The 23,348-nt window shown below is 46.8% G+C and overlaps 2 protein-coding genes across 2 annotated transcripts in view; one reads left to right on the forward strand and one right to left on the reverse strand.

Annotated features, from left to right (window-relative positions):
* mboat2b (membrane bound O-acyltransferase domain containing 2b) overlaps window positions 1-8,025 on the reverse strand; it is a 58,563-nt gene extending 50,538 nt beyond the window's left edge. Inside the window, exon 1 of the mRNA XM_056294948.1 lies at window positions 7,942-8,025. Within this exon, the coding sequence (XP_056150923.1) occupies window positions 7,942-8,025 (84 nt within the window). The remainder of the gene's footprint in view (window positions 1-7,941) is intronic.
* Window positions 8,026-10,548: 2,523 nt separating this feature from the next.
* Window positions 10,549-23,348, forward strand: part of e2f6 (E2F transcription factor 6) — a 30,638-nt gene continuing 17,838 nt past the window's right edge. The window contains exons 1-4 of the mRNA XM_056294889.1: window positions 10,549-11,001; window positions 21,934-21,980; window positions 22,714-22,766; window positions 23,094-23,277. Of these exons, the coding sequence (XP_056150864.1) occupies window positions 10,612-11,001; window positions 21,934-21,980; window positions 22,714-22,766; window positions 23,094-23,277 (674 nt within the window). The 5' untranslated portion in view covers window positions 10,549-10,611. The remainder of the gene's footprint in view (window positions 11,002-21,933; window positions 21,981-22,713; window positions 22,767-23,093; window positions 23,278-23,348) is intronic.

The raw sequence follows: 23,348 nt of genomic DNA on the forward strand, positions 1-23,348 counted from the left end.
TTGTATGTTTTTGGTGGTGTCATTTTGTTTAGGATATGTTTTTTTTTGTCTTTTGTGTTGCACTGCTGTGGGCTAGGAGAAACAAAATGTCGTCTCATCCGTGTACTTTCGTACACGGATGAGACGACAATAAATTGTTCCTGATCCCTGACATTGATGTGTATCTATAAGGCAGGGTCTGAGACGAGTCTGCAGTACAAATAAACGATTCTTTACGTTTGTATTTAGGCACTATTATGACAACTTTGGTAAAATCCAAAGAATACCACTGATGAATTAGGCTACTACAGTTTGTTGGGTATAATGGTAAACTCTAATCCAAGTTCTCACAATTAAAAACTGTACAATATGGGGAGTCATATGGAATCCTCCGTAGGGTGTCCGGGCTTGGAGATAGGGGGAGGAGCTCGGACATCCGGAGGGAGCTCGGGGTAGAGCTGCTGCTCCTTCGCGTCGAAAGGAGCCAGTTGAGGTGGTTCGGGCATCTGATTAGGATGCCTCCTGGGCACCTTCCTTTGGAGGTTTACCGGGCACGGCCAACTGGGAGGAGACCCCGGGGTAGACACAGAACTCGCTGGAGAGACTACATGTCCAATCTGGCTTGGGAACGTCTTGGGATCCCCCAGGAGGAGCTGGAGGGCGTTGCTTGGGAGAGGGACATCTGGAGTGCCCTACTTAGCTTGCTGCCACCGCGACCCGACCCCGGAGAAGCGGCTGAAGATGAATGAATGAATGAAAAACAATATGGGAAATAGTGAAGTCTTGTATTTTGATAAAGTAGTCAAGATGTCAAAAAACACTGCCAAAATGTTTTTCTCATATCAAGACAACCTGTCATGGTTACCAGCCCAGGTCCAGACAGGTGAGATGATGTTGACTGATGTGACAGCAAGTCAGACGGCTCCCAGCAGCCTCTGATCTGTAAATTACCGTCAGTGAATATTCTCATTTCCTCATTTCAGACAGCCGACAACTCCCTGAGGCCGAGAGTCAGTGTCTCTCTCCGTCTAACACACTCCTGTCCTGACACGAGACCAGAACCGGGACCAATCACAACCAGAACCGCTCCGGTCCACGGCTCTGAACTCCTACAGCTGGTCGGTTTCTCGCTCTCTCACAATAGTTATGACACTAACACAACAGCTTGGTACACACACACACAACAGTACCTCCAACAGTACTAACATAGTGCATACTGATACACATGGTACACAGACAACAGTACTAACATAGTACACATGGTACACACACAACAGAACCTCCAACAGTACTAACATAGTACATACTGGTACACATGGTACACAGACAACAGTACCTCTAACAGTACTAACATAGTGCATACTGATACACATGGTACACAGACAACAGTACCTCCAACAGTACTAACATAGTACATACTGATACACATGGTACACACACAACAGAACCTCCAACAGTACTAACATAGTATATACTGATACACATGGTACACAGACAACAGTACCTCTAACAGTACTAACATAGTATATACTGATACACATGGTACACAGACAACAGTACTTCTAACAGTACTAACATAGTACCACAGTACATATTGATACATGTGGTACACAGACAACAGTACCTCTAACAGTACTAACATAGTACCACAGTACATACTGATATACATGGTGCACAGACAACAGTACCTCTAACAGTACTAACATAGTACCATGGTACATACTGATACACAGTACACAGACAACAGTACCTCGTACAGTACTAACACAGTACCACAGTACATACTGATAAACATGGTACACAGACAACAATACTAACATAGTACCAAAGTACATACTGATATACTTGGTACACACACAACAGTACCTCCAACAGTACTAACATAGTACACATGGTACACAGACAACAGTACCTCCAACAGTACTAACATAGTACATACTGGTACACATGGTACACAGGCAACAGTACCTCTAACAGTACTAACATAGTACATACTGATACACATGGTACACAGACAACAGTACGTGCAACAGTACTAACATAGTATATACTGATACACATGGTACACAGACAACAGTACTTCTAACAGTACTAACATAGTACCACAGTACATATTGATACATGTGGTACACAGACAACAGTACCTCTAACAGTACTAACATAGTACCACAGTACATACTGATATACATGGTGCACAGACAACAGTACCTCTAACAGTATTAACATAGTACCATGGTAAATACTGATACACAGTACACAGACAACAGTACCTCGTACAGTACTAACATAGTACCACAGTACATACTTATAAACATGGTACACAGACAACAATACATCTAACAATACTAACATAGTACCAAAGTACATACTGATACACTTGGTACACAGACAACAGTACCTCGTACAGTACTAACATACTACCAAAGTACATATTGATACACATGGTCCGGAGACAACAGTACCTCTAACAGTACTAACATTGTACCACCGTACATACTGATACACATGGTACACAGACAACAGTACCCCTAACAGTACTAACATAGTACCACATTACGTACTGGTACACAGACAACAGTACCTCTAACAGTACTAACATAGTACCACAGTACATACTGATACACATGGTACAGACAACAGTACCTCTAACAGTACCAACATAGTACCACAGTACATACTGATACACATGGTACACAGACAACAGTACTTCTAACAATACTAACATAGTACCGCAGTACATATTGATACATGTGGTACACAGACAACAGTACCTCTAACAGTACTAACATAGTAACACAGTACATACTGATTCACATGGTACAGACAACAGTACCTCTAACAGTACCAACATAGTACCACAGTACATACTGATACACATGGTACACAGACAACCGTACCTCATACAGTACTAACATAGTACCATGGTACATACTGATACACAGTACACAGACAACAGTACCTCGTACAGTACTAACATAGTACCACAGTACATACTGATTCAGATGGTACAGGGACAACAGTACCTCATACAGTACTAACATAGTACCACAGTACATACTGATACACATGGTACAGGGACAACAGTACCTCATACAGTACTAACATAGTACCACAGTACATACTGATACACATGGTACAGGGACAACAGTACCTCATACAGTACTAACATAGTACCACAGTACATACTGATACACATGGTACACAGACAGCCGTACTTCATACAGTACTAACATAGTACATACTGATACACATGGTACAGGGACAACAGTACCTCATACAGTACTAACATAGTACCACAGTACATACTGATACACATGGTACAGGGACAACAGTACCTCATACAGTACTAACATAGTACCACAGTACATACTGATACACATGGTACACAGACAGCCGCACTTCATGCAGTACTAACATAGTACCACAGTACATTCTGTCACCACACTGACTGAAGAGTCACTGTGGTTCTTTGCCATTTTCGGTTGTGTTGTGGCATCTTTGGCTGTCTCATCCCAGCTCAGATTGTGTTCCAGCTCAGATTGGGTTCCAGGGAAGTATTTTCCCTGAAGATACTTCATCATAAAAACTTTATCCTTCCACCGGGACGGTGCCGTAGCCCTGCACAATGCACGTATACTAGCACTTGTGTTTTCTTCTGCATTCTGTGTGTCCAGGCTCCTCTGGTGGATTAATATAAGAGGAAGGAGGACAGTCGTCTGGAGGAGACAGAAAGACCGAAAGAGAGAAAGAGAAGGGAGAACAGACACTGTGGCCAATACTCAGATTACAGTCGGTAGTTTGAAACACGGCCTTCATGACAGGTATCAGTATCTGTGTTAGTCATACACCTGCTCATGTCAGGATATGTAGTGTGTATACATGGTGGTTAGACTAGTTGTGTAGTGGGGATTGTGTTTCTGATAATATTGTGATATAAATTAAATGTTGTCATGTCTGGTCTGGCAGCACGGTGGCGCAGTGGTTGGCGCGGTCGCCTCACAGCAGGACGGTCCTGGGTTCGAGCCCCGGGGTAGTCCAACCTTGGGGGTCGTCCCGGGTCGTCCTCTGTGTGGCGTTTGCATGTGGGTTTTCCTCCCACAGTCCAAAGACTCGTAGGTCAGGTGACTCGGCCGTACTACATTCTCCCTAGGTATGAATGTGTGTGTGTTTGCGCAGCGTGATGGCCTGGCAGCCTGTCCAGGGTGTCTCCCCGCCTGCCGCGCAATGGCTGCTGGGATAGGCTCCAGCATCTCCGCGACCCTGAGAGCAGGATAAGTGATTCGGATAATGGATGGATGGATGTCCTGGTCTTAAAGGCTGCATTACAGTAAAGTGAGACCTTTTCCTGAACTTATTCCACTGTTTTGGTGAGATGAATAATGAACGTCTCCACGTGCTCGGTCACCATCCCCGCCTTACCAATGATCCCCCATCATCATGTTCTGCTGTGGCAACATCTTATGGGGGCACCAACAGCCCTCCACTGAATACCGTCACAGGGAAATCCTGATATTTGATTTGTTAGCCCAAGTCCTTCGCGGTCACACAAGAGGTTCATTGGATAGAGCGAGGCACCAATAGTGACAGGGTCAGAGGTTCCATTCCCCGTGGGTCTAAATCTACACTACCGCTTCTACTAAAACAAGCCAGAAGAGCACAGTGACACCTGAGCGTACCTCAAAACACCTGGGGTCTACACATCCACAGAGGAGAAGGAGGTTCAGTGCCGGGCGGTTGTCGCTGAACAACTGCCTTCCTTCCCCAGACGGACATATTTGGATGTTGGGCCTGTTCAACTCATCCAGAGGACATCTGATCCAGGTCTACTTAACAGGTTTTAGAGCCAAACGAGTGATGTGTCACTCATTCATAATCCATAAGGTGTAAAAGGAGCGTTTAGGTTAGCCAGACAGCCTCACGTCTCCCCAGACCGAAGGGATAAATGACGCTGAGCTCCTGCGTTTCATTGCTGAAGGTCCCAAAACAGCATCAGATGCTGTTCACACCACAGGCGAGCAGCTCGGACTTCACTACGGGCTCAGCTGTGAATAACCCATTCATCCCAATCAAGAGGAGATGTACATACACCCTGCAACATGAAGCAACCGCAGCAGAGCCTGGACACCACAGCACACCAGTCCGACCACCACACCAGTCCAACTACCACACCAGTTCAGCCATCACACCAGTCCAACTACCACACCACCACACCAGTCCAACTACCACACCAGTCCACCTACCACACCACCACACCAGTCCAACTAGCACACCACCACACCAGTCCAACTACCACACCAGTCCACCTACCACACCACCACACCAGTCCAACTACCACACCAGTTCAGCCATCACACCAGTCCAACTACCACACCAGTCCACCACCACACCAGTCCAACCACCACACCACCACACCAGTCCACCTACCACACCACCACACCAGTCCAACTACCACACCAGTTCAGCCATCACACCAGTCTAACTACCACACCACCACACCAGTCCAACTACCACACCAGTTCAGCCATCACACCAGTCCAACTACCACACCACCACATCAGTCCAACTACCACACCAGTTCAGCCATCACACCAGTCCAACTATCACATCACCACACCAGTCCAACTACCACACCAGTTCAGCCATCACACCAGTCCAACTACCACACTAGTCCAACTACCACACCAGTCCATCTACCACACCACCACACCAGTCCAACCACCACACCAGTCCACCTACCACACCACCACACCAGTCCAACTACCACACCACCACACCAACTACCACACCACCACACCAGTCCAACTACCACACCATCACACCAGTCCAACTACCACACCAGTCCAACTACCACACCACCACACCAGTCCAACTAGCACACCATCACACCAGTCCAACTACCACACCAGTCCAACCACTACACCAGTCCAACCATCATCAACAGACAGACAGGCCAAAGTGCAAAGGTCAAAAGTTCAATGAGTCAGGAATCACCAGTAAATTTACTACGTAAAATGTCCGATATAATGAAGCTCTTTTGTCATTGCATGCCTTTAATGACATTGATTTTCAACTGTGTTTTCGTGGATTTCACCTGTTTCAAGATAATTAGTGCTGGACGCATTTAACAGCCAATGGATATTCAGCTGAACAACCGACTCGTGTTAAAAGCAGTTAAGACCATCCAGCAGACACACTGGGCCAGTGAGATCCCTGGTGTACTGATGGAACCGTGCAGTCTGAGGGAGCAGGAACACTGAACCATGATGAGCCAAGAACCCACACGGCCAACCGGATCTGAGCCAGAAGCGTTCCCTCCTCATTAGCCCACAACAGCACAAACCAAGGCTGGTGGCCTTCTACCCATCAGCCCACACAGAGAACCAGGAAGTCAGCACCACATGTCTGCCGTTTCAGGATTGATCTGTAATTTGTACAAAAAACGGTCAAGTACCTATTGACAGTATCCCTACCAGCCCTCACTTATGTCTGTTGGACCTCCTCTACCTCCACCTCTGTGCTGTCAGTGTGTCTCGTGTAACAGAAAGTGAGACCAATTCCTTATGTGTGGAGGGAGACACACTTGGCCAGTAGATGTGATTGAGATGAAAATGTGTGTCTTTGCACTGACTGGTGCCAGCGCCTCCATGTTTCCAGCTGAGCTCCACGGAGCAGACTGGGCCGAGACAGACAGCAGAGGGACAGACCAGCAGACTGGGCCGAGACAGACTGGGCTGAGACAGACTGTGCCGAGACAAACAGCACAGGGACAGATCAGCGTCTCGGTGTTTCCAGCTGAGCTCCTCAGAGCAGACTGGGCCGAGAGAGACAGCGGAGGGACAAACCAGCAGACTGGACCGAGACAGACAGCACAGGGACAGACCAACGTCTCGGTGTTTCCAGCTGAGCTCCACAGAGCATACTGGGCCGAGACAGACAGCAGGGTTAGACCAGCAGACTGGGCTAAGACAGACTGGGCCGAGACAGACCAGCGTCTCGGTGTTTCCAGCTGAGCTCCTTAGAGCATACTGGGCCGAGACAGACAGCAGGGTTAGACCATCAGACTGGGCCGAGACAGACAGCACAGGGGCAGACCAGCGTCTCGGTGTTTCCAGCTGAGCTCCACAGAGCATACTGGGCCGAGACAGACAGCAGGGTTAGACCAGCAGACTGGGCTAAGACAGACTGGGCCGAGACAGACCAGCGTCTCGGTGTTTCCAGCTGAGCTCCTTAGAGCATACTGGGCCGAGACAGACAGCAGGGTTAGACCAGCAGACTGGGCTAAGACAGACTGGGCCGAGACAGACAGCACAGGAGCAGACCAGCGTCTCGGTGTTTCCAGCTGAGCTCCTCAGAGCAGACTGGGCCGAGACAGACAGCAGGGTTAGACCAGCAGACTGGGCTAAGACAGACTGGGCCGAGACAGACAGCGCAGGGACAGACCAGCGTCTCGCTCCTCAGAGCAGACTGGGCCGAGACAGACAGCGGAGGGACAGACCAGCGGACTTGGGCCTGGCGGTTCTGGTGGGTTCTACAACCAGGAGAACGAGAGCCACAACCGAGCCGAAGGAGCTGCAGTATAATGGACCGAATAACATCTGAAATGTCTCTTTCTTTTTTTTTTAAAGACAGCAGGATGCTGCACAGGGCCTGGCGATGATTAAATATGAATCAGGCTCAACCAGACGTCTGTTTCCTGCCTCCCGTCAGCTGCATTTTACACACCGGACGACTCATTTGCTCGGGCGGTGAAATGAAAATGCACCAAGGCTGCGATTAAAACCCGATGCGTTTACGATAAAGCTGTGCGCGTGCGCGTAATAGGATGCAATGGAGAGAGAGGGAGAGGCAGCAGCATCCTGAAAACGCCAGAGCCGGTGGGGTTTTTCCGGCTATGCGGCGGAATGTGTGCGCGTGTGCGTGCGCGAGCGCGAGCGCGTGCCCGGTAGCTCGTCGGAGCGTTACCTGGTCTAAAGGCAGGTTGATGATCTCGCTGATGGGCTGCAGCAGACTGGAGCCCGTGCACGGAGAGACGCTCTCTGTGGCCATGATCCGGTCCGGAGACTCTTCCCCCCTCCGCTTTCCCTCTCCTGTCTGTCAGCTGCTCCCCGATTCGCCCCGAATCTATCCCGTCTATCTATCCTCCTCCTCTCTGCTCCTCCTCTTCTTCTTGTCTCCTCCTCCTCCTCCTCCTGCGCTGCCCGCTAGCGGCCGTGCGCGGCACTGCAGCCCGGCTGTGTCACAGCACGCACCGGATTCAACTTCACACAAAGTTTACATGAGCCACTTTCTAAGAAACACGATATAGTGTGGTTTATTTACTTGTTTAACCTTCATCTGACCAGGCTCGTCACTTCAGAACACAATTCTTATTCCCAAGGGCGGCCCGACAAGAGCCAACAGGCCTGTTGGGGGCGAAGGGGAGAGACAAAACCGTGTACGACGTTGAACTCAAGAACGTAAAAACAATTAAGACAGAAGATACGCAGACATGACACAGACAGGTCACATCAGGTATCACACCATGTTTAAATGTGACGTATTGGCAAGAAGGTTATCAAGTGCAGAGCAGATGCTGGATGGGCCGGGCTGATCGCATAAACGTGTTGATGAATTTGTGTACGACGGGTCAAATCAAGCTGATTATAATCTGTTTTTATCAACTGCAGAATGTGATGCGTTACTTTTAATTGAGCACATCTGGGAAATCGTACAGCGGTTTACCGTTAGCTGAAGGGGAGCACTGGGAAATGACCCCGACTCCGTTTCTTCAGCAAATGAAGTTTTCTCGCCGTCGTTCCAAACCACTTCTTAAAGGTGCCATGTGATCACTCCTGAATTTGAACCAAAGCAGCCAAAGAAGTTTACCGTGGCGATGACCGTAAATACAATAGTCGTACTGTCACCTCTACAGCAGGAAGAGAGGACAAATGCAGAGAGCCGACACAAGCTGGGCTAGAACAAGGCTTTAATAAACAAACAGACTTACAGACAGACAGCACGCAAGACTAGACACGTGAAGCATCCGGCTAACATAGGTTACCGTTTACCAACCACTAATGAGGCAGGGCAATCAGCGGGACTATGTAACGTTGGGGAGCCAATCAGGGAAACTGGGCGCAGGTGAGCAGGAACAGGCACGCCAATCAGGGGATGGGGAACAGGTGAGTAAAGCAGGGGCAGCAACGGAAATGGGAAGCCACGTAAGGGAATGGGGATCACGAGAGCAACGCAAGCGCAGGAACAGACGTGGCAAGCCAATCGTGGAATGGAGCACAGGTTAGCACTGATGACCCAGACCACACAACCATGACACCGGCCATGTTATATGGTTTGGAGTCAGTGGCACTGATGAAAAGACAGGGGGCGGAGCTGAAGGTGGCAGAGTTAAAGATGCTAAGATTTTCATTGGGAGTGAGGAAGAAGGACAGGATTTGGAACGAGTATATTAGAGGGACAGCTCAGGTTGGACGGTTTGGAGACAAAGCAAGAGAGGCAAGATTGAGATGGTTTGGACATGTTTGGAGGAGAGATGCTGGGTATATTGGGAGAAGGATGCTGAATATGGAGCTGCCAGGGAAGAGGAGAAGAGGAAGGCCAAAGAGGAGGTTTATGGATGTGGTGAGAGAGGACATGCTGGTGGCTGGTGTGACAGAAGAAGATGCAGAGGACAGGAAGAGACGGAAACGGATGATCCGCTGTGGCGACCCCTAACGGGAGCAACCAGAAGTGGTAGTAATAGTAGATGGGTCCGCTCATATGATGCACCGACAGGGACATATGGATGTGGAAAGTGAATAAGAAAATCTCTCTTATCTATCTAACGTCCATTACACAAATGTCGAGGTGTCTTTGAGCAAGGCACCTAACCCCCGCTTGCTCTAGTGGAGCTGCTCATATGTAATAGTCTGTGTGATTGTACTAGGCAAGAGTGGTGCTGCCAGGAGCCTAAAAACTCTCCCAACAGTTTCAGAAGGAACTCAACAAAATGACTTGCATTATGCAGATGGGAGGACTCTGGCAGAGCCCCTCTCTGGCGGCGGCACGCTTACCTCAGCATGACATGGTCTGGATTCCCCACTGGGAGTTTTATAAACATATCTAAGGCTACGTTGCAGTATTACGGTAGCAAGGCCAATTAGATATTACTTGAGTAAATATTTATTGATCCTGATTATATTTGTGCAGTTACAGGCAAAAAAAAAACTTCTTACAACAATTTTTGATATGAGGTATTTTGAAGATCACTGTTCTATATATCCACCAAAGCTAGTGTTTCCGATAACTATAGTGGTAATAATCATTTTCATTCACTCAATAATCACTTTTCGAAAAATGGTCAAACGCGGATGGTTCTCCGCTGTGCGACCTCTGGAGGACGAGGCTTCTTTCTTTTTATACGACTCCTTTACAGCAGGTTGCAGTACCATGACAGAACCACGTTAAAATGGGAAATATGAAGAAGAAACAGCCCGCCTTTGGTCACCATTCGCCGCACCCCATTGGCTGCTAAATAAATCCGAGGTTCCACTTCCGGGGAAAATAAAGCTGGTCTCTTCCTGTCCGACCTAACGTGGAGCTCTCGTAAATAAACAGGGGGCTGATTCATTGCTTGCCGCTCGGATGTAGGTCACCATGGTGAAGTGTGTGGTGTCTGGATGTCCGAACCGGACCGAGCAGAAAGGAATCTTCAGCCGGACTCCCAAGAGGTTCTTCAACTTCCCCAAAGACCCGGCGAGGGTCAAGGTTTGGCTGGCGGCCCTGAGGGAGACGGACAAGCAGGACCTGACAGAGCAACACATCATCTGTGAAGACCACTTCCTGACGGACCATATCACTGTCCGCGGCGTCAGCGAGGACGCCATCCCAATCATGCCACCCTACCTGGACGGGCCGCTGGGCATCATCAGCCCGTGGGGCGCCGAGTCCTCCGGGGAGGAGGTGGAAGAGGAGCAGTGGGCTGATGGAACTGAGGAGGAGATGGATGAGGAGGACTCCCCCCCTGGACAGGACTCGCGCCAACTGGTAAAACAACTCGCATTACGATTTACAGTCCTAGATAACTAAAATTGGAGTACTGAGTCGGACTCTGTCTTGTCTAGAGACTTCACAGCATAATGTCTCGAACCTGACTTGGCTAGGACAATGCAGACTCGCAATTTCTTGTGTTATTGTTGTTAACCGATGTCTCCGAAACGTTGGGAAATTATAATCTGTAACATTCCTTCCTAGGTGGAGGCAAAAAGTCTTAAATGAATATTGCAGTGTAGTGAAATCAGAATTAACTTTATTGGCCGAGTGTGCCTATGCACGAGGAATTTGACTGATTCACAGCAGCTTCTTGCATTTGCATACATCACTCGCAACAAAAACAAAAAAGAGACAGAAGAAATAAATGGAACAACAAACAGGACATTGGAGGCAAGCATGTATGCAGAGCAGGTATATTGCTACTATACAGAGTTTTGTTATGGTTAAATAATCAACAACCTAGTGCAGGCAGGGTGGAGTGGGTAGAGAAGAGTATCAGGAGTGATTTGTGACAGAACGGTACCAGCATCGATATTAGTATTGAACCATTAGCACAGTTTATTAGAGACGGCAATAACATAAAGGGACGGGCAATAAATGAGGAACACAAATTATCATTATATGCAGATGATGTGCTTTTATATATAGCCGAATCTACAACAACAATCCCACACTTAAAGGATCTTGCTTCCACATATGGGTACTTCTCGGGTTATAAAGTAAATGTGCACAAAACAATGGCAATGGATGTATGTAAGTGGTAGAATTTCTCAAACGGTCAAACTCCAGAGTGGGTTTAAATGGCCTAAAGATGGCATTAAATACCTTGGCATTCAAATCCCCCCCCCCCCCATCAATAGGAAAGCTATATGATGCAAATTACAAAAGCATAATTCATAATATCAGTAAGGATTTGGACCGGTGGTCAACACTTCCCCTGTCTCTGTTCGGCCATATTGAGAGTATACGCATGAATGTGCTACATAAGCTTCTCTATCCATTTCAGACGACCCCTAACGGGAGCAGCCGAAATTAGTAGTAGATTGCTTATATACTACGTTGCCCATACACTATACCAGGGTTCCCCAATTTTTTTCCCCCAAGGGCCAAAACGTTTTTCCATTGTGCCAGCAAAAATTGTTTTATGTGCAGATGTTGTTATTGCTGCTATTATAGTGATCATTATTTTCATTATTATTATTAGGGGTCCAAGCAGCGAAGCTGGTGGAACCCTATTGTATTTGTTAGGATTATTATTATTTTTCTCCGCTAAAAGTGTGTGAGGCTCAGCAACCATAAGTCCTAGACCAACCAACTTTGGTACGTGGATTCCTATGCCCCCCCCCACTACTCAGGCACCACAAATCACCGATGTCAGCCAGATGGTGGCGCTATAACAAAGGGTCATGCGTAATTCCCACACCATAAGTCAGATCAACACAAAACTGCACAGACCTATGCATCTGAATGTGCTCTACAACTTTGTTATCGGGACCACATATGTCAGCCATATAGTTTGCCCGCCATTTTGACTTGTATTAGTTTGGGTAAGGTTTCTCAGCTAAAAGTGTCTGAGGCTCAGCAACCGTAAGTCCTAGACCAACCAAATTTGGTATGTGGATTCATACGGCCCCCCGCTACTCTGGCACTACAAATCACCCATGTCAGCCAGATGGTGGCGCTATAACAAAGGGTCATGCTTAAAAGGCCATAACTCCCACAGCATAAGTCAGATCAACACAAAACTTAATCGACCCATGTATCTCAATGTGCTCAACAACTTTACTATCGGGACCACCTATGTTAGTCATATAGTTTGCCCGCTATTTTGACTTATTTGGTGTGGAAGCGCTGCAGCTCTACATACCACACGCCAGGACACCTGGGTATAACGACATACTTTTTCTTTTTACGGCAGTCGGCTAGGACGCAAGAAATCAGACACCGTCTGGTCCAGTTTTGGAAACTCTGGCATATGTTTCTGAAGCAATGGAAGTGTTACGACATTTTAAAAAATTACGGTAATTGTCTAGGACACAGGCGACCTAAGTAATCCGACATCTCAAAAACCGCTTGATCACAAAATCTGAAATTTGGTATACTTATACTTGGACCCATTTGGCTACATTGCCTAAAGTGCTGATTGGCTGGATTACCAAAATGGCTGCCAAACAGCCAATCAAAATTCAGCAGCTAATATCTGCTAGTGTGAATGGCCAATCTTCATGAAACTTGATAGGCTTATTCTTTGTGTCACATAGAAGCCATGTACCAAATATGAAACAGATCGGACATATGGCGGCTGCAATACTGCTTGGACCCCATTAATCGCCGCTTGCGGCTATATTTATTATTATTATTATTGTCATTCTTATTAGTGGTAGTAATGGTGGTGGTGGTGATAGTAGTAGTAATAATTTAATCCTTGAATTCTTAAAGCCTGTGTTGAGGGTCACACAAGAAAAAAATGGCTTTCTGAAACTAAGTCCAAAACCAACCATTTAATTATGGACAAAAATAAATCGATGTTAATTCACCAATCGGTGAGCGCGACGGGATGAGGCAGTCCTTCTGATGTCGAGCCTGTAGCCTGAGACACTGTCCAAGATGTACATTGGAGAGTCTGTTTCTTTCCTGGTTCTTGGACCGAGTTCACTGAAGAAAATTATAACTCCCATATGTACGTGGAGGGTAAAATTGAGTAGGAGCATTGCAATAGCTCTCATGTTTTTGAATCGAGGTTGGGGAACCACGTTGATCCAAAAGTCACTCACCCCAACGCACTTGTGTTGTGCTTTGAGCAAATCCGATGTTCCCATCTCAAAGACCTCCATCTGAAGAGCTGCCTCATCTATGGAAGGTACCAGCCTTTTGGCCGCTGCAGTCCACTGGCCGTCAGCCAAAACGGAGAACGGTCGTCTCAGGAAGAGGAGGATGTCACCTGAGAGCTTAGGGGAGCTTTCAAATCATTTCTTGAAGCTTTCTGTCAGGCTCATCACGAAATCCTTCATCGCTGGATCCTCCCACACGTGTACATGTGTCCCACACGTGATCCTGTCTCTCTCTAAAAGGTTCAGCTTTTCGCGGTAAACTCCAACCGCTTCATACATGTCTGCAACAGTGTGACTCTTGCCTTGTAATTGCAGATTAAGGTGATTTAGATGAGACATGATGTCACACACACACACACAAAAACATATGCCATCATCTTATTGTCACTTGATAAGCTCTGGTATTCTTGGGCTTTTTGGCTCCACAGTCCAGATAAAAATGACACAAGCTCATCGCGCAGGTCGCACACCCTCTCCAACAGACAGCCTTTGCTCAGCCAGTGAACATCATTATGCAGCAAAAGATCCTTGTGTTCTGCTGACATTTCCTCAATGCTCTGAAAAGGCGATGTTGCAGACTAGAACGGGTCGTTAGCGGACCCTTTAGTCGACTGGTTAACGTTGTCGCCCGCAGTGCGGGAGCCCCAGGTTCGCGTCCTGGCTGTGACGTCACAGTGCCTATTCATCCGTGATCGTTACATTGCCCCCGAAGGAAGGGGGCAATGGGGGGCAATGTAACGATCACGGATGAATAGGCTCGGTAGCCCTTGGCTAACGGGTCGGACCCTTTAGTCGACTGGTTAACGTTGTCGCCCGCGGGTGCGGAGTACACGAGTTCGCGTCCCGGCTGTGGCGGTTCTCGGCTGCCCCCTGAGTTCGCTGCATTCAGTCCGTCGCTATGGGGGTGAAGAAGACCAGGACGACGCCCCTCCACCCCCAGAAGGACGGACTGGTGGAGAGGCTCAATCGTACGCTCACAACACAACTAGCTATTGTCACCTCACGGCACCGGCGAGACTGGGACTGTCATCTACCCCTGGTGCTGTGGGCGCACCGGTCGCCAGTACAAGAAAGTACTGGGTGTACACCGGCCAATGTAGCGAATTCCGGGGGGCAGCCCGGCCGGACCGTCACAGCCAGGACGCGAACTCGGATCTCCCGCACCGCGGGCGACAACGTTAACTAGTCGACCAAAGGATCCGACCCGTTAGCCAAGGGCTACAGTGCCCATTCATCCGTGATCGTTACATTACCCCCCTCCTTCGGGAAGTGCATCCGATGGTGGGGACCGCCACTTCCGGGACGCGAACCCGTGGCCCCCGCACCACGGGCAACAACGTTAACCAGTCGACTAAAGGGTCCGACCCGTTAGCCAAGGGCTACCGAGCCTATTCATCCGTGATCGTTACATTGCCCCCTTCCTTCGGGAGTCGCGAACCGCCACAGCCGGGACGCGAACCTGTATCTTCTGCACCACGGGCGACAATGCTATCTAGTCGACTAAAGGGTCCGACCCATTAGCCAAGGGTTACCTAGCCTATTCATCCATGATCGTTACAGTGAACCCTATTTACCAGTTTCGTCACAGTGTGCCATCACCTCTTTCATTTCCCCACGCAGTTTAGCGCACAAAACTGATTTGTGAATAATGCAGTGACACGCTAAGTGCCAGGTTAACAGCGGCAAGACTGCTTGCCAAGTCCTTGTGTTGTCCCACCAATGACGGAGCCCCATCGGTGACAACGGACACCGTTTTCCTCACATCCACCCGAGTCTGTTACCTGCTTGACTTAACCAATGCAGCTGGGGGTTCACTTACTTTTGCACATACACTAATACCATGTTTCATGTAGTTTTTGGGCTACTTAAACAAGTCCCACTAAACAAGTACCTGCAACTGATAAACATATATCTGACATTTCATACATAAAAACTGGTGATGATAGAATAAGAAAATCATGGTAAAACAACAGAAAAATCTAAACTGCTCAAGGGGTTCACATAATTTCAAGCAGCACTGTATGTAGGTTAGACATCTTGACCGGAGACCACTGACGTTTACTGCTACAGTTGGTCATGGTGTTTACTGCTATAGTTACAGTCATGGTGTTTACGGCTACAGTTACAGTCATGGTGTTTAACTGCTACAGTTACAGTCATGGTGTTTACGGCTACAGTTACAGTCATGGTGTTACTGCTATAGTTACAGTCATGGCGTTTACGGCTACAGTTACAGTCATGGTGTTTAACTGCGACAGTTACAGTCATGGTGTTTAACTGCTACAGTTACAGTCATGGTGTTTACGGCTACAGTTACAGTCATGGTGTTTAACTGCTATAGTTACAGTCATGGTGTTTACTGCTATAGTTACAGTCATGGTGTTTAACTGCTACAGTTACAGTCATGGTGTTTAACTGCTACAGTTACAGTCATGGTGTTTAACTGCTACAGTTACAGTCATGGTGTTTACGGCTACAGTTACAGTCATGGTGTTCACGGCTACAGTTACAGTCATCGTAGGTTTTTTTTTCTAAATTTACTTCTGATTTTTCCCTTTTTCTCCCAATTTAGTGGCCAATCGATTCCCCTATTTTAATTCAAACACCCACCCTCGTACTGCATGCGTTCACCAACTGTATCTCTCCGGCCGGAAGTCTCTAAGGAGACGCTTTGCCACTTTCGTGACAAGGCGAATCCAGGCCAAACCACTGCTTTTTCCAACACACACAGAGACGCATTCATGTGACGAACACAAGCCGACTCCGCCCCCCTCCCGAAGACAGCGTTGCCAATAGACCACCGGAACACTTCCGGGTACCTTGACAACAGGACGCCAGGAGAGGGAGATAGAAAACCCAAGCCGCCAAGCCGCACTGTATTAGATAGGCAGCCTAGCCATAGCTACGATGCCCAAAAGTTGCTGTGTGGTGGACTGTACTGTTAACAGTGGAACAGTTTGGTCTGGCGCAGATTGAGCCGGTGGCTATATGGAATTCCACAGTTATCTAAACCTGTCTGAATGGGATCACATTCTTCAAACCCATATGTATTTTTATCCATTAAAAATCATAAAATGGTCCCTCCCCCCTGAATATTTGGTCACATGCTCAATTTTGTTTATCTTTGTTTATCTTTCCGGTCTCCCTTACCCAGTTAAAATACAAACATTGTTATCGCATTATTATTGTCATCCTTATTGAGTAGTATATCATGCATCATTGTATGCAGTCGTGTGTAATCCAGTAGAAAGTCATAATTGAATAAAATGCAAACATTTGTTGAAAATGTAGCCTAGTTCCTATGTCTTTTCCCCATGGCTGCTCTAGGTCATGATGTGTGATTTAATTTTTGCCTTTTATAATTTCAGGGTGTAATGCAAAGGAACCCTCAGTTGTTTTGATACAGGTTTGGGCTGTAGATACTTCTAGACACATAGCACATCTATACATTTCCAAGGCATCACGCTCATGCTCCCTACCCCAGACAACTCCAGGGGCCATGAGCCTGTCTTTGGTTGAGCCTTTGTGGAGTATGTCTCTCAATAGTGCTGTAGATGGTTTGTCGAGGCATGTGTGTAGCACTCTGTGCGCTGATGTTCCTGTGATTCTCCCAACCCTCTCTTGGTGCCATGCAGCGCATTCTGACTGATTTAAAGTAGCCTCCTCTATGGCCTACACTTGTTCCTCGGTCATGAACAGTTCAGAGAACCAGGGTGTTGGCCTGAAGGGCAGAGAAAACCCTTGAAATGTGCTATGACCTACGGAGAGCTCTCCAGTCCCAGCCAACAGCTGAAGGAACTGCTGCTGCTCCTGTGGGGTGGCATCTGGAATTGCCCTCTTCCTTGGCCTGCCTTCCTTCCTTTTTGCGCTTTCTGAATAAAATTTTATGTTGCAGATTCTGTCGGCCTCCACCTTTTTAGTCGACACTTTATTCCACGCACAGGCTATACTGGTGGGTGCCACACTTGTGTAGCCTAAACGGACTGATGTCTCCAGTTTGAATAGCAATGCAGCCACATGACAGCATGTCTCTCCGAGTCTGAAATGGCAGTGATTTTTTTTTTTACTACAGTCATTTCATTCAATATGTTATATTGAGATGTAGAACTCATTACTTTCCTCAAACAATGTAGCTATTATTATTTATAGTAGTGTTGGTATTATTAGTCGGCTTACCCTGCCATGCAATCGCAGTGAGCACTCAGAATTGCTCCTGTGCTCCTGGCAGCAACCCATGTATTGTGGGGTTTCTCTGTGACTCCATACGATGGCTTCACCTGGGTCCTGAATACGGTAATGTCCTTCGATGGATTATAGTGTTCAACAACAGATACCCACCCACTTGAAAAAAACTTGTGAGCCTCCAGTGATTTGTAATTTTTAATTTTCTTCGCCGTATAAATACCTGTATGAGACCATGGAAATTCAAATCAGGTTGAGGCTTCTATCCCCCTCTAGCGCCCCCCCGCTCTAACGTTCGAACGCGGAAGTGCAGTGGTCTATTATTGCTGCTTCGTCGAGTCCGGCCATAGTCAGATCTGAGGAGACCGGGGCACGAACCCCGGTCCCCAGTGGGCAACTGCATCGACACAAAGCCGATGCTTAGACCGCTACACCACCGCGGACTACAGTCATGGTGTTTAACTTGCTACAGTTACAGTCATGGTGTTTAACTGGACTTGCCCTGTTCTGGTGTCAGTGTTTACTAAAGATTTGTTCCCATTCGTCTTGAGTTGGACTCGACATCTAAGGCTGAGCATATTGACAAAGTCAAACGTATTTCTGACTGAATACCTCCATATTGATAATGTGATGATATTTTGTGGATGACTATTGGTGCTTTCATAAGATATTTACACATCATATAGGGGGGGCTCTGAAGACGATTTTGGGTTATGAAGTGCCTATGACTGGATTAGTATTATACTTGGGGAATCTGACGGAGGAAAACGTACAAGGTAGTGATATGTACCTAGTCAAAATCTTGCTTGTCGCTAGTAGGAAAGCTATAACAAGAGCATGGTATAAGATTGATCCACCTACGAAAGAACAGTGGTTGAGTGCAGTAGAGGAAATATATAATATGGAAAGATTCACGTTTATACTGAGGGTGCAAGGGGAGAAGCTTGATTCGAAATGGGTGAAATGGATTGAGTACAAGAGAGAGGAACAAATGTAACGTTTATAGGTAGGGCCCTACCAAATTCACGGCCGTGAAAATCGCGTCACGGACCGTGAAATCAGCCTCTTCCCGTGTAATTGACCATTTGCCGTGAAATGCAGTGAAATGCAGAATTTAAGTGCGCAACCAGTTTGAGAAAATACTGTGCTGACATGATTGACATTTTGGATGCGCGAATAAAAGCATTCACGTGTCTAAGACATTGATTGGTTAAATGAGCATCCGGGGTGGTCGCAATGATCATAGTTGTTACTAGCATAGTTTGAGTTAGCTGTCGCCAGCATGTTAGCTTAGGCCCTAACGTGCTGAAGATGTCGAAATCTAAAGCCTCAAAAAACACGACTGCAGACGACAGAGTAATTGAGTTTGGAAAACATATTTTACACGCTGATGGCGGGAAATTATTTTGTACGAGTTGTAATATCTCCTTAGATCACAGTCGACGAGCAACGATTCAGCGTCACTTGGAAAGTGAAACTCATCTCCACAAAAAGAGGGCTGCCGAAAAAGAACCACAAGGTGGTTCGGAGACGAGTCAAACGAGAACATTACGCAAAGTAGATTTAAACAACCAGCGGCCGAATTCCTGAAAGCAGTGCGCATTTTTGACCCTGCACAAACACTTATTTTGACGGTGGATTTAAACTCACTCCGCACGGACATTCCTGGATTTGACAAAAACTGTAGGCTGGAATTGCCGAACTACAAACACATCGCACAAGAGGTGGACACAACTTTACTAGCGCTAGCTTTTTGGAAATCCTCCGAATCTAGGCTACCACACCTTGCTAAAGTAGCGTGGCGCTGTCTGTCAATCCCGACGAACTCTTTGGACGCGGAGAGGGCCGTGTCAAAACATGGACAAGTATTTTCATCGCAGAGACAGAGCATGAAGCCAAGCACCATCGCAGGATGCTCAGTGCTTACATTAAACCACCAGTACGGTTATGCTGTGTACAGTAGGCTGGGCTATTCAGGCCCTGTGTGAATAAAAAGTGTAATTTAATAATTGCCGTGAAATGTCGCATTTTTCTTATAGATTCCGTGAAATCTGTGATTTTCGAGAAACTAGGTCCGTGAAATTGAGCGAAATGTACCGTGAATTTGGTAGGGCCCTATTTATAGGACATCACATGACCATGAAACTAGCAAAAGATGTTATGTTAAATAAGAAGTAACCCACATGTCACTTTTATTTTATTATTATTATTGTTTAGTTCCTTTGTTGTCTGTATTATTATATTTGCTATGAAACTGTGAATATTTGTAATTTGCAATACTGCCATTAAAAATTAAAGTTACAAAAAAAAAGATATTTACACATCAGAACATGTCGATAAATTATCATTAGTAATGTGACGACCTAGCATGTAGAGAAAGCAATGTTCATTTGAGTCATTCATTCATTCCTCTTCAGCCACTTTTCCGGGGTCGGGTCGCGGTGGCAGCAAGCTAAGTAGGGCACTCCAGACGTCCCTCTCCCCAGCAACGCCCTCCAGCTCCTCCTGGGGGATCCCAAGGCGTTCCCAGGCCAGACTGGACATGTAGTCCCTCCAGCGAGTTCTGGGTCTACCCCGGGGTCTCCTCCCAGTTGGCTGTGCCCGTATAACCTCCAAAGGAAGGCGACCAGGAGCCATCTTAATCAGATGTCTGAACCACCTCAACTGGCTCCTTTCAACACGAAGGAGCAGTGACTCTACTCCGAGCTCCCTCTGGATGTCCGAGCTCCTCACCCTATCTCTAAGGCTGAGCCCAGACACCCTGAAACTAATTTCAGCCGCTTGTATCCGCGATCTCACCCTTTCGGTCACTACCCAAAGCTCATGATCACAAGTGAGGGTTGGAACGAAGACTGACTGGTAAATTGAGAGCTTTGCCTCCCGGCTCAGCTCCCTCTTCACCACAACGGGCCGGTACAACGTCCACATTACTGCTGATGCTGCACCAATCCGCCTGTTAATCTCCCGCTCCATCCTACCCTCACTCAGAAACAAGACCCCGAGATACTTGAACTCCTTCACTTGAAGTAACAACTCATCCCCAACCCAGAGGGAGCAATCCACCATTTTCCGGTAGAGAACCACGGCCTCAGACTTGGAGGTGCTGACTCTCATCCCGGCCATTTCACATTCGGCTGCAAACCGCCCCAGTGCACGCTGGAGGTCGCGTTCTGATGAAGCCAACAAAACCACATCATCTGCGAAGAGCAGAGATGCAATTGTGAGGTTCCGAAGACAGACAAACTCCTCACCTTGGCTGTGTCTTGAGATCCTGTCCATGAATATCACAAACACACACAAACTCACAACAGTTAAATAAGTTAATTGTCTCACTTTACTGTAATACAGTGTTAAGGCCAGGGGATGACAACATTTAAGTTATATCACCATATTACCAGAACCACAATCCCACAACACATCTAGTCTCACATCACCGTGTATACACATACTGACCAGATCTAGGTTCATCACGTTGAGCTGTTTGGTAACGTAAAGTATAATATCAAAGCTAGCTTTTAAATAATACTCCCTCAAATATTTCAAACCTCATTTTGTGAGATATTTTCGCAATCATAAAACAGATGACAAAAAAAATAATCCATCTTTCTATCTGAACAGAGAATCCTATGACCATGTTTTGGTGACGTCGGTAGGTTGTAGACACTCCATCATAACACAACCACCCCACACAAGAAGGCTGCAAAAAGTGTCGTGTTCAGAAGAGAAAACACAAACATATTCTCTATATCAGATGCACAGCAGTTTTATAATGTCACTTCCAATTTAGGTTGAAATTCAACTGCAGCCTATCTCCTATCACATGAAATCTTCAGATATTTTCGAGTTGCAGCATTCATTTGGAGATATCTTGCTAGTGTTGGTTAATGTTTCAGTTTCTTCTTTTCTGCTACAGCGTCAAGATGAAAGTCTGGATAACGCCTTAGAAACGGAGACATACAGGTAACTCAAAGACTTTACCTCTTAATCATAACCGTGCTTTAAGCCTCCTATAGATTGTGAGATTTTAGCAATCCTATAAGTTTACTGCAAGCCACACTGCGATATGGATCTAATAAACTTGGGTACAACCTCAAGTTTGATGTATGTAGACTGTACGATGATGACCCCTACTGAATCGCAGACTACGACGCGTCCATCAAAACATCATCAGCGTGCGCGCCGCATCAGAGCAACATGAAGCCAAGCAGGAATCGAGTTCTTTCAATAGTCGCTGCAGCTCGTTTTGCTCGTTTTGTTGAATCCATCGCATTTCGGTCACAGACGCCAACAGTCTGTTTGTTTGTGTTTAGCGCCAGCAAAGATTCTGCGTCACATTCATCAGCGCGTCATTTCGTGCTGCATTTCTATTGGTTGGTTGGTAGACGTAGGTCGTAGCAGCAGCCAAGTTGTGAGATGGTCATCCTAAATTTCTGCAACTCTCAGACTTCTGGCCCAGGTTATCTTCGATGGCACAGTCTGTAGGAGGCTTTACTAACACAAACAGGATTAGGGGTTTCATTCCTGCTGGGCTTCTTTAGTGGAAATGGCTTCTCATGGCGGTGCAAAACATTGATTAAAAGCATCCATCAACCAGATATTATGTTGTGTTGTATTTTGTTACCTTGGTGCAGTTGACAAGTCTAAAATATAATTGTAAAATTTGTTTTTTTTTTTTATTGCATGGTCCTTCCAGCAGTGCTCCTCCTAAAGTCAGGCAGACGGCGCAGAAGAGGAGTCCCAGATCAGGTGGGTGGCAGATTCATTTTGGTTGTAATTGTTTGCCAAAAGCCGTTTAGTGTCTTGGTAAAATTTGTGCGGTGCGCATTGGCCAAAGCCTGTTCAGCCAGCCAAATTGGACAGTTTTACATGGGGGTAATATGTTCTCAACTCTGTTTTGTTTGATAACGCTCCCCTTTTACAAGCAGTCAAGTTTTGAGTTGTATTTTTCATGCCTGTAACAGGTTTTCATTGTAAAGAAAAAACCTCCACGGCTGTCAGAGATATAGGTCTGGTAGTTAGTCAGGGTTACTGAAATGTACATGAACTAATAGTACTGTATGGAATCTCCTGTAGATACGTCCCTGGTACTGCTGACCCAGCAGTTCCTGGAGCTGATGCTGGCAGCCCCGGACGGTGTGTTGGACTGCAAACAAGCGGCGGGGAACCTCCAGACACAGCGATGCCGGGTGTATGAAATCGCCAACATCCTTCGTGGAATCAGCCTCGTTGAAAAGAAAGCCAACAAGGTTAAGTGGATGTAAGTTCTTGTGTATTTTGCTAGCAGGACCTTACCTCAGTGAGCAGGGTCTGGATGAATCCATTACCAAA

Source organism: Lampris incognitus, chromosome 15 (genome assembly GCF_029633865.1).
Source record: "Lampris incognitus isolate fLamInc1 chromosome 15, fLamInc1.hap2, whole genome shotgun sequence".
In the NCBI taxonomy this organism is placed as follows: Eukaryota; Metazoa; Chordata; class Actinopteri; order Lampriformes; family Lampridae; genus Lampris; species Lampris incognitus.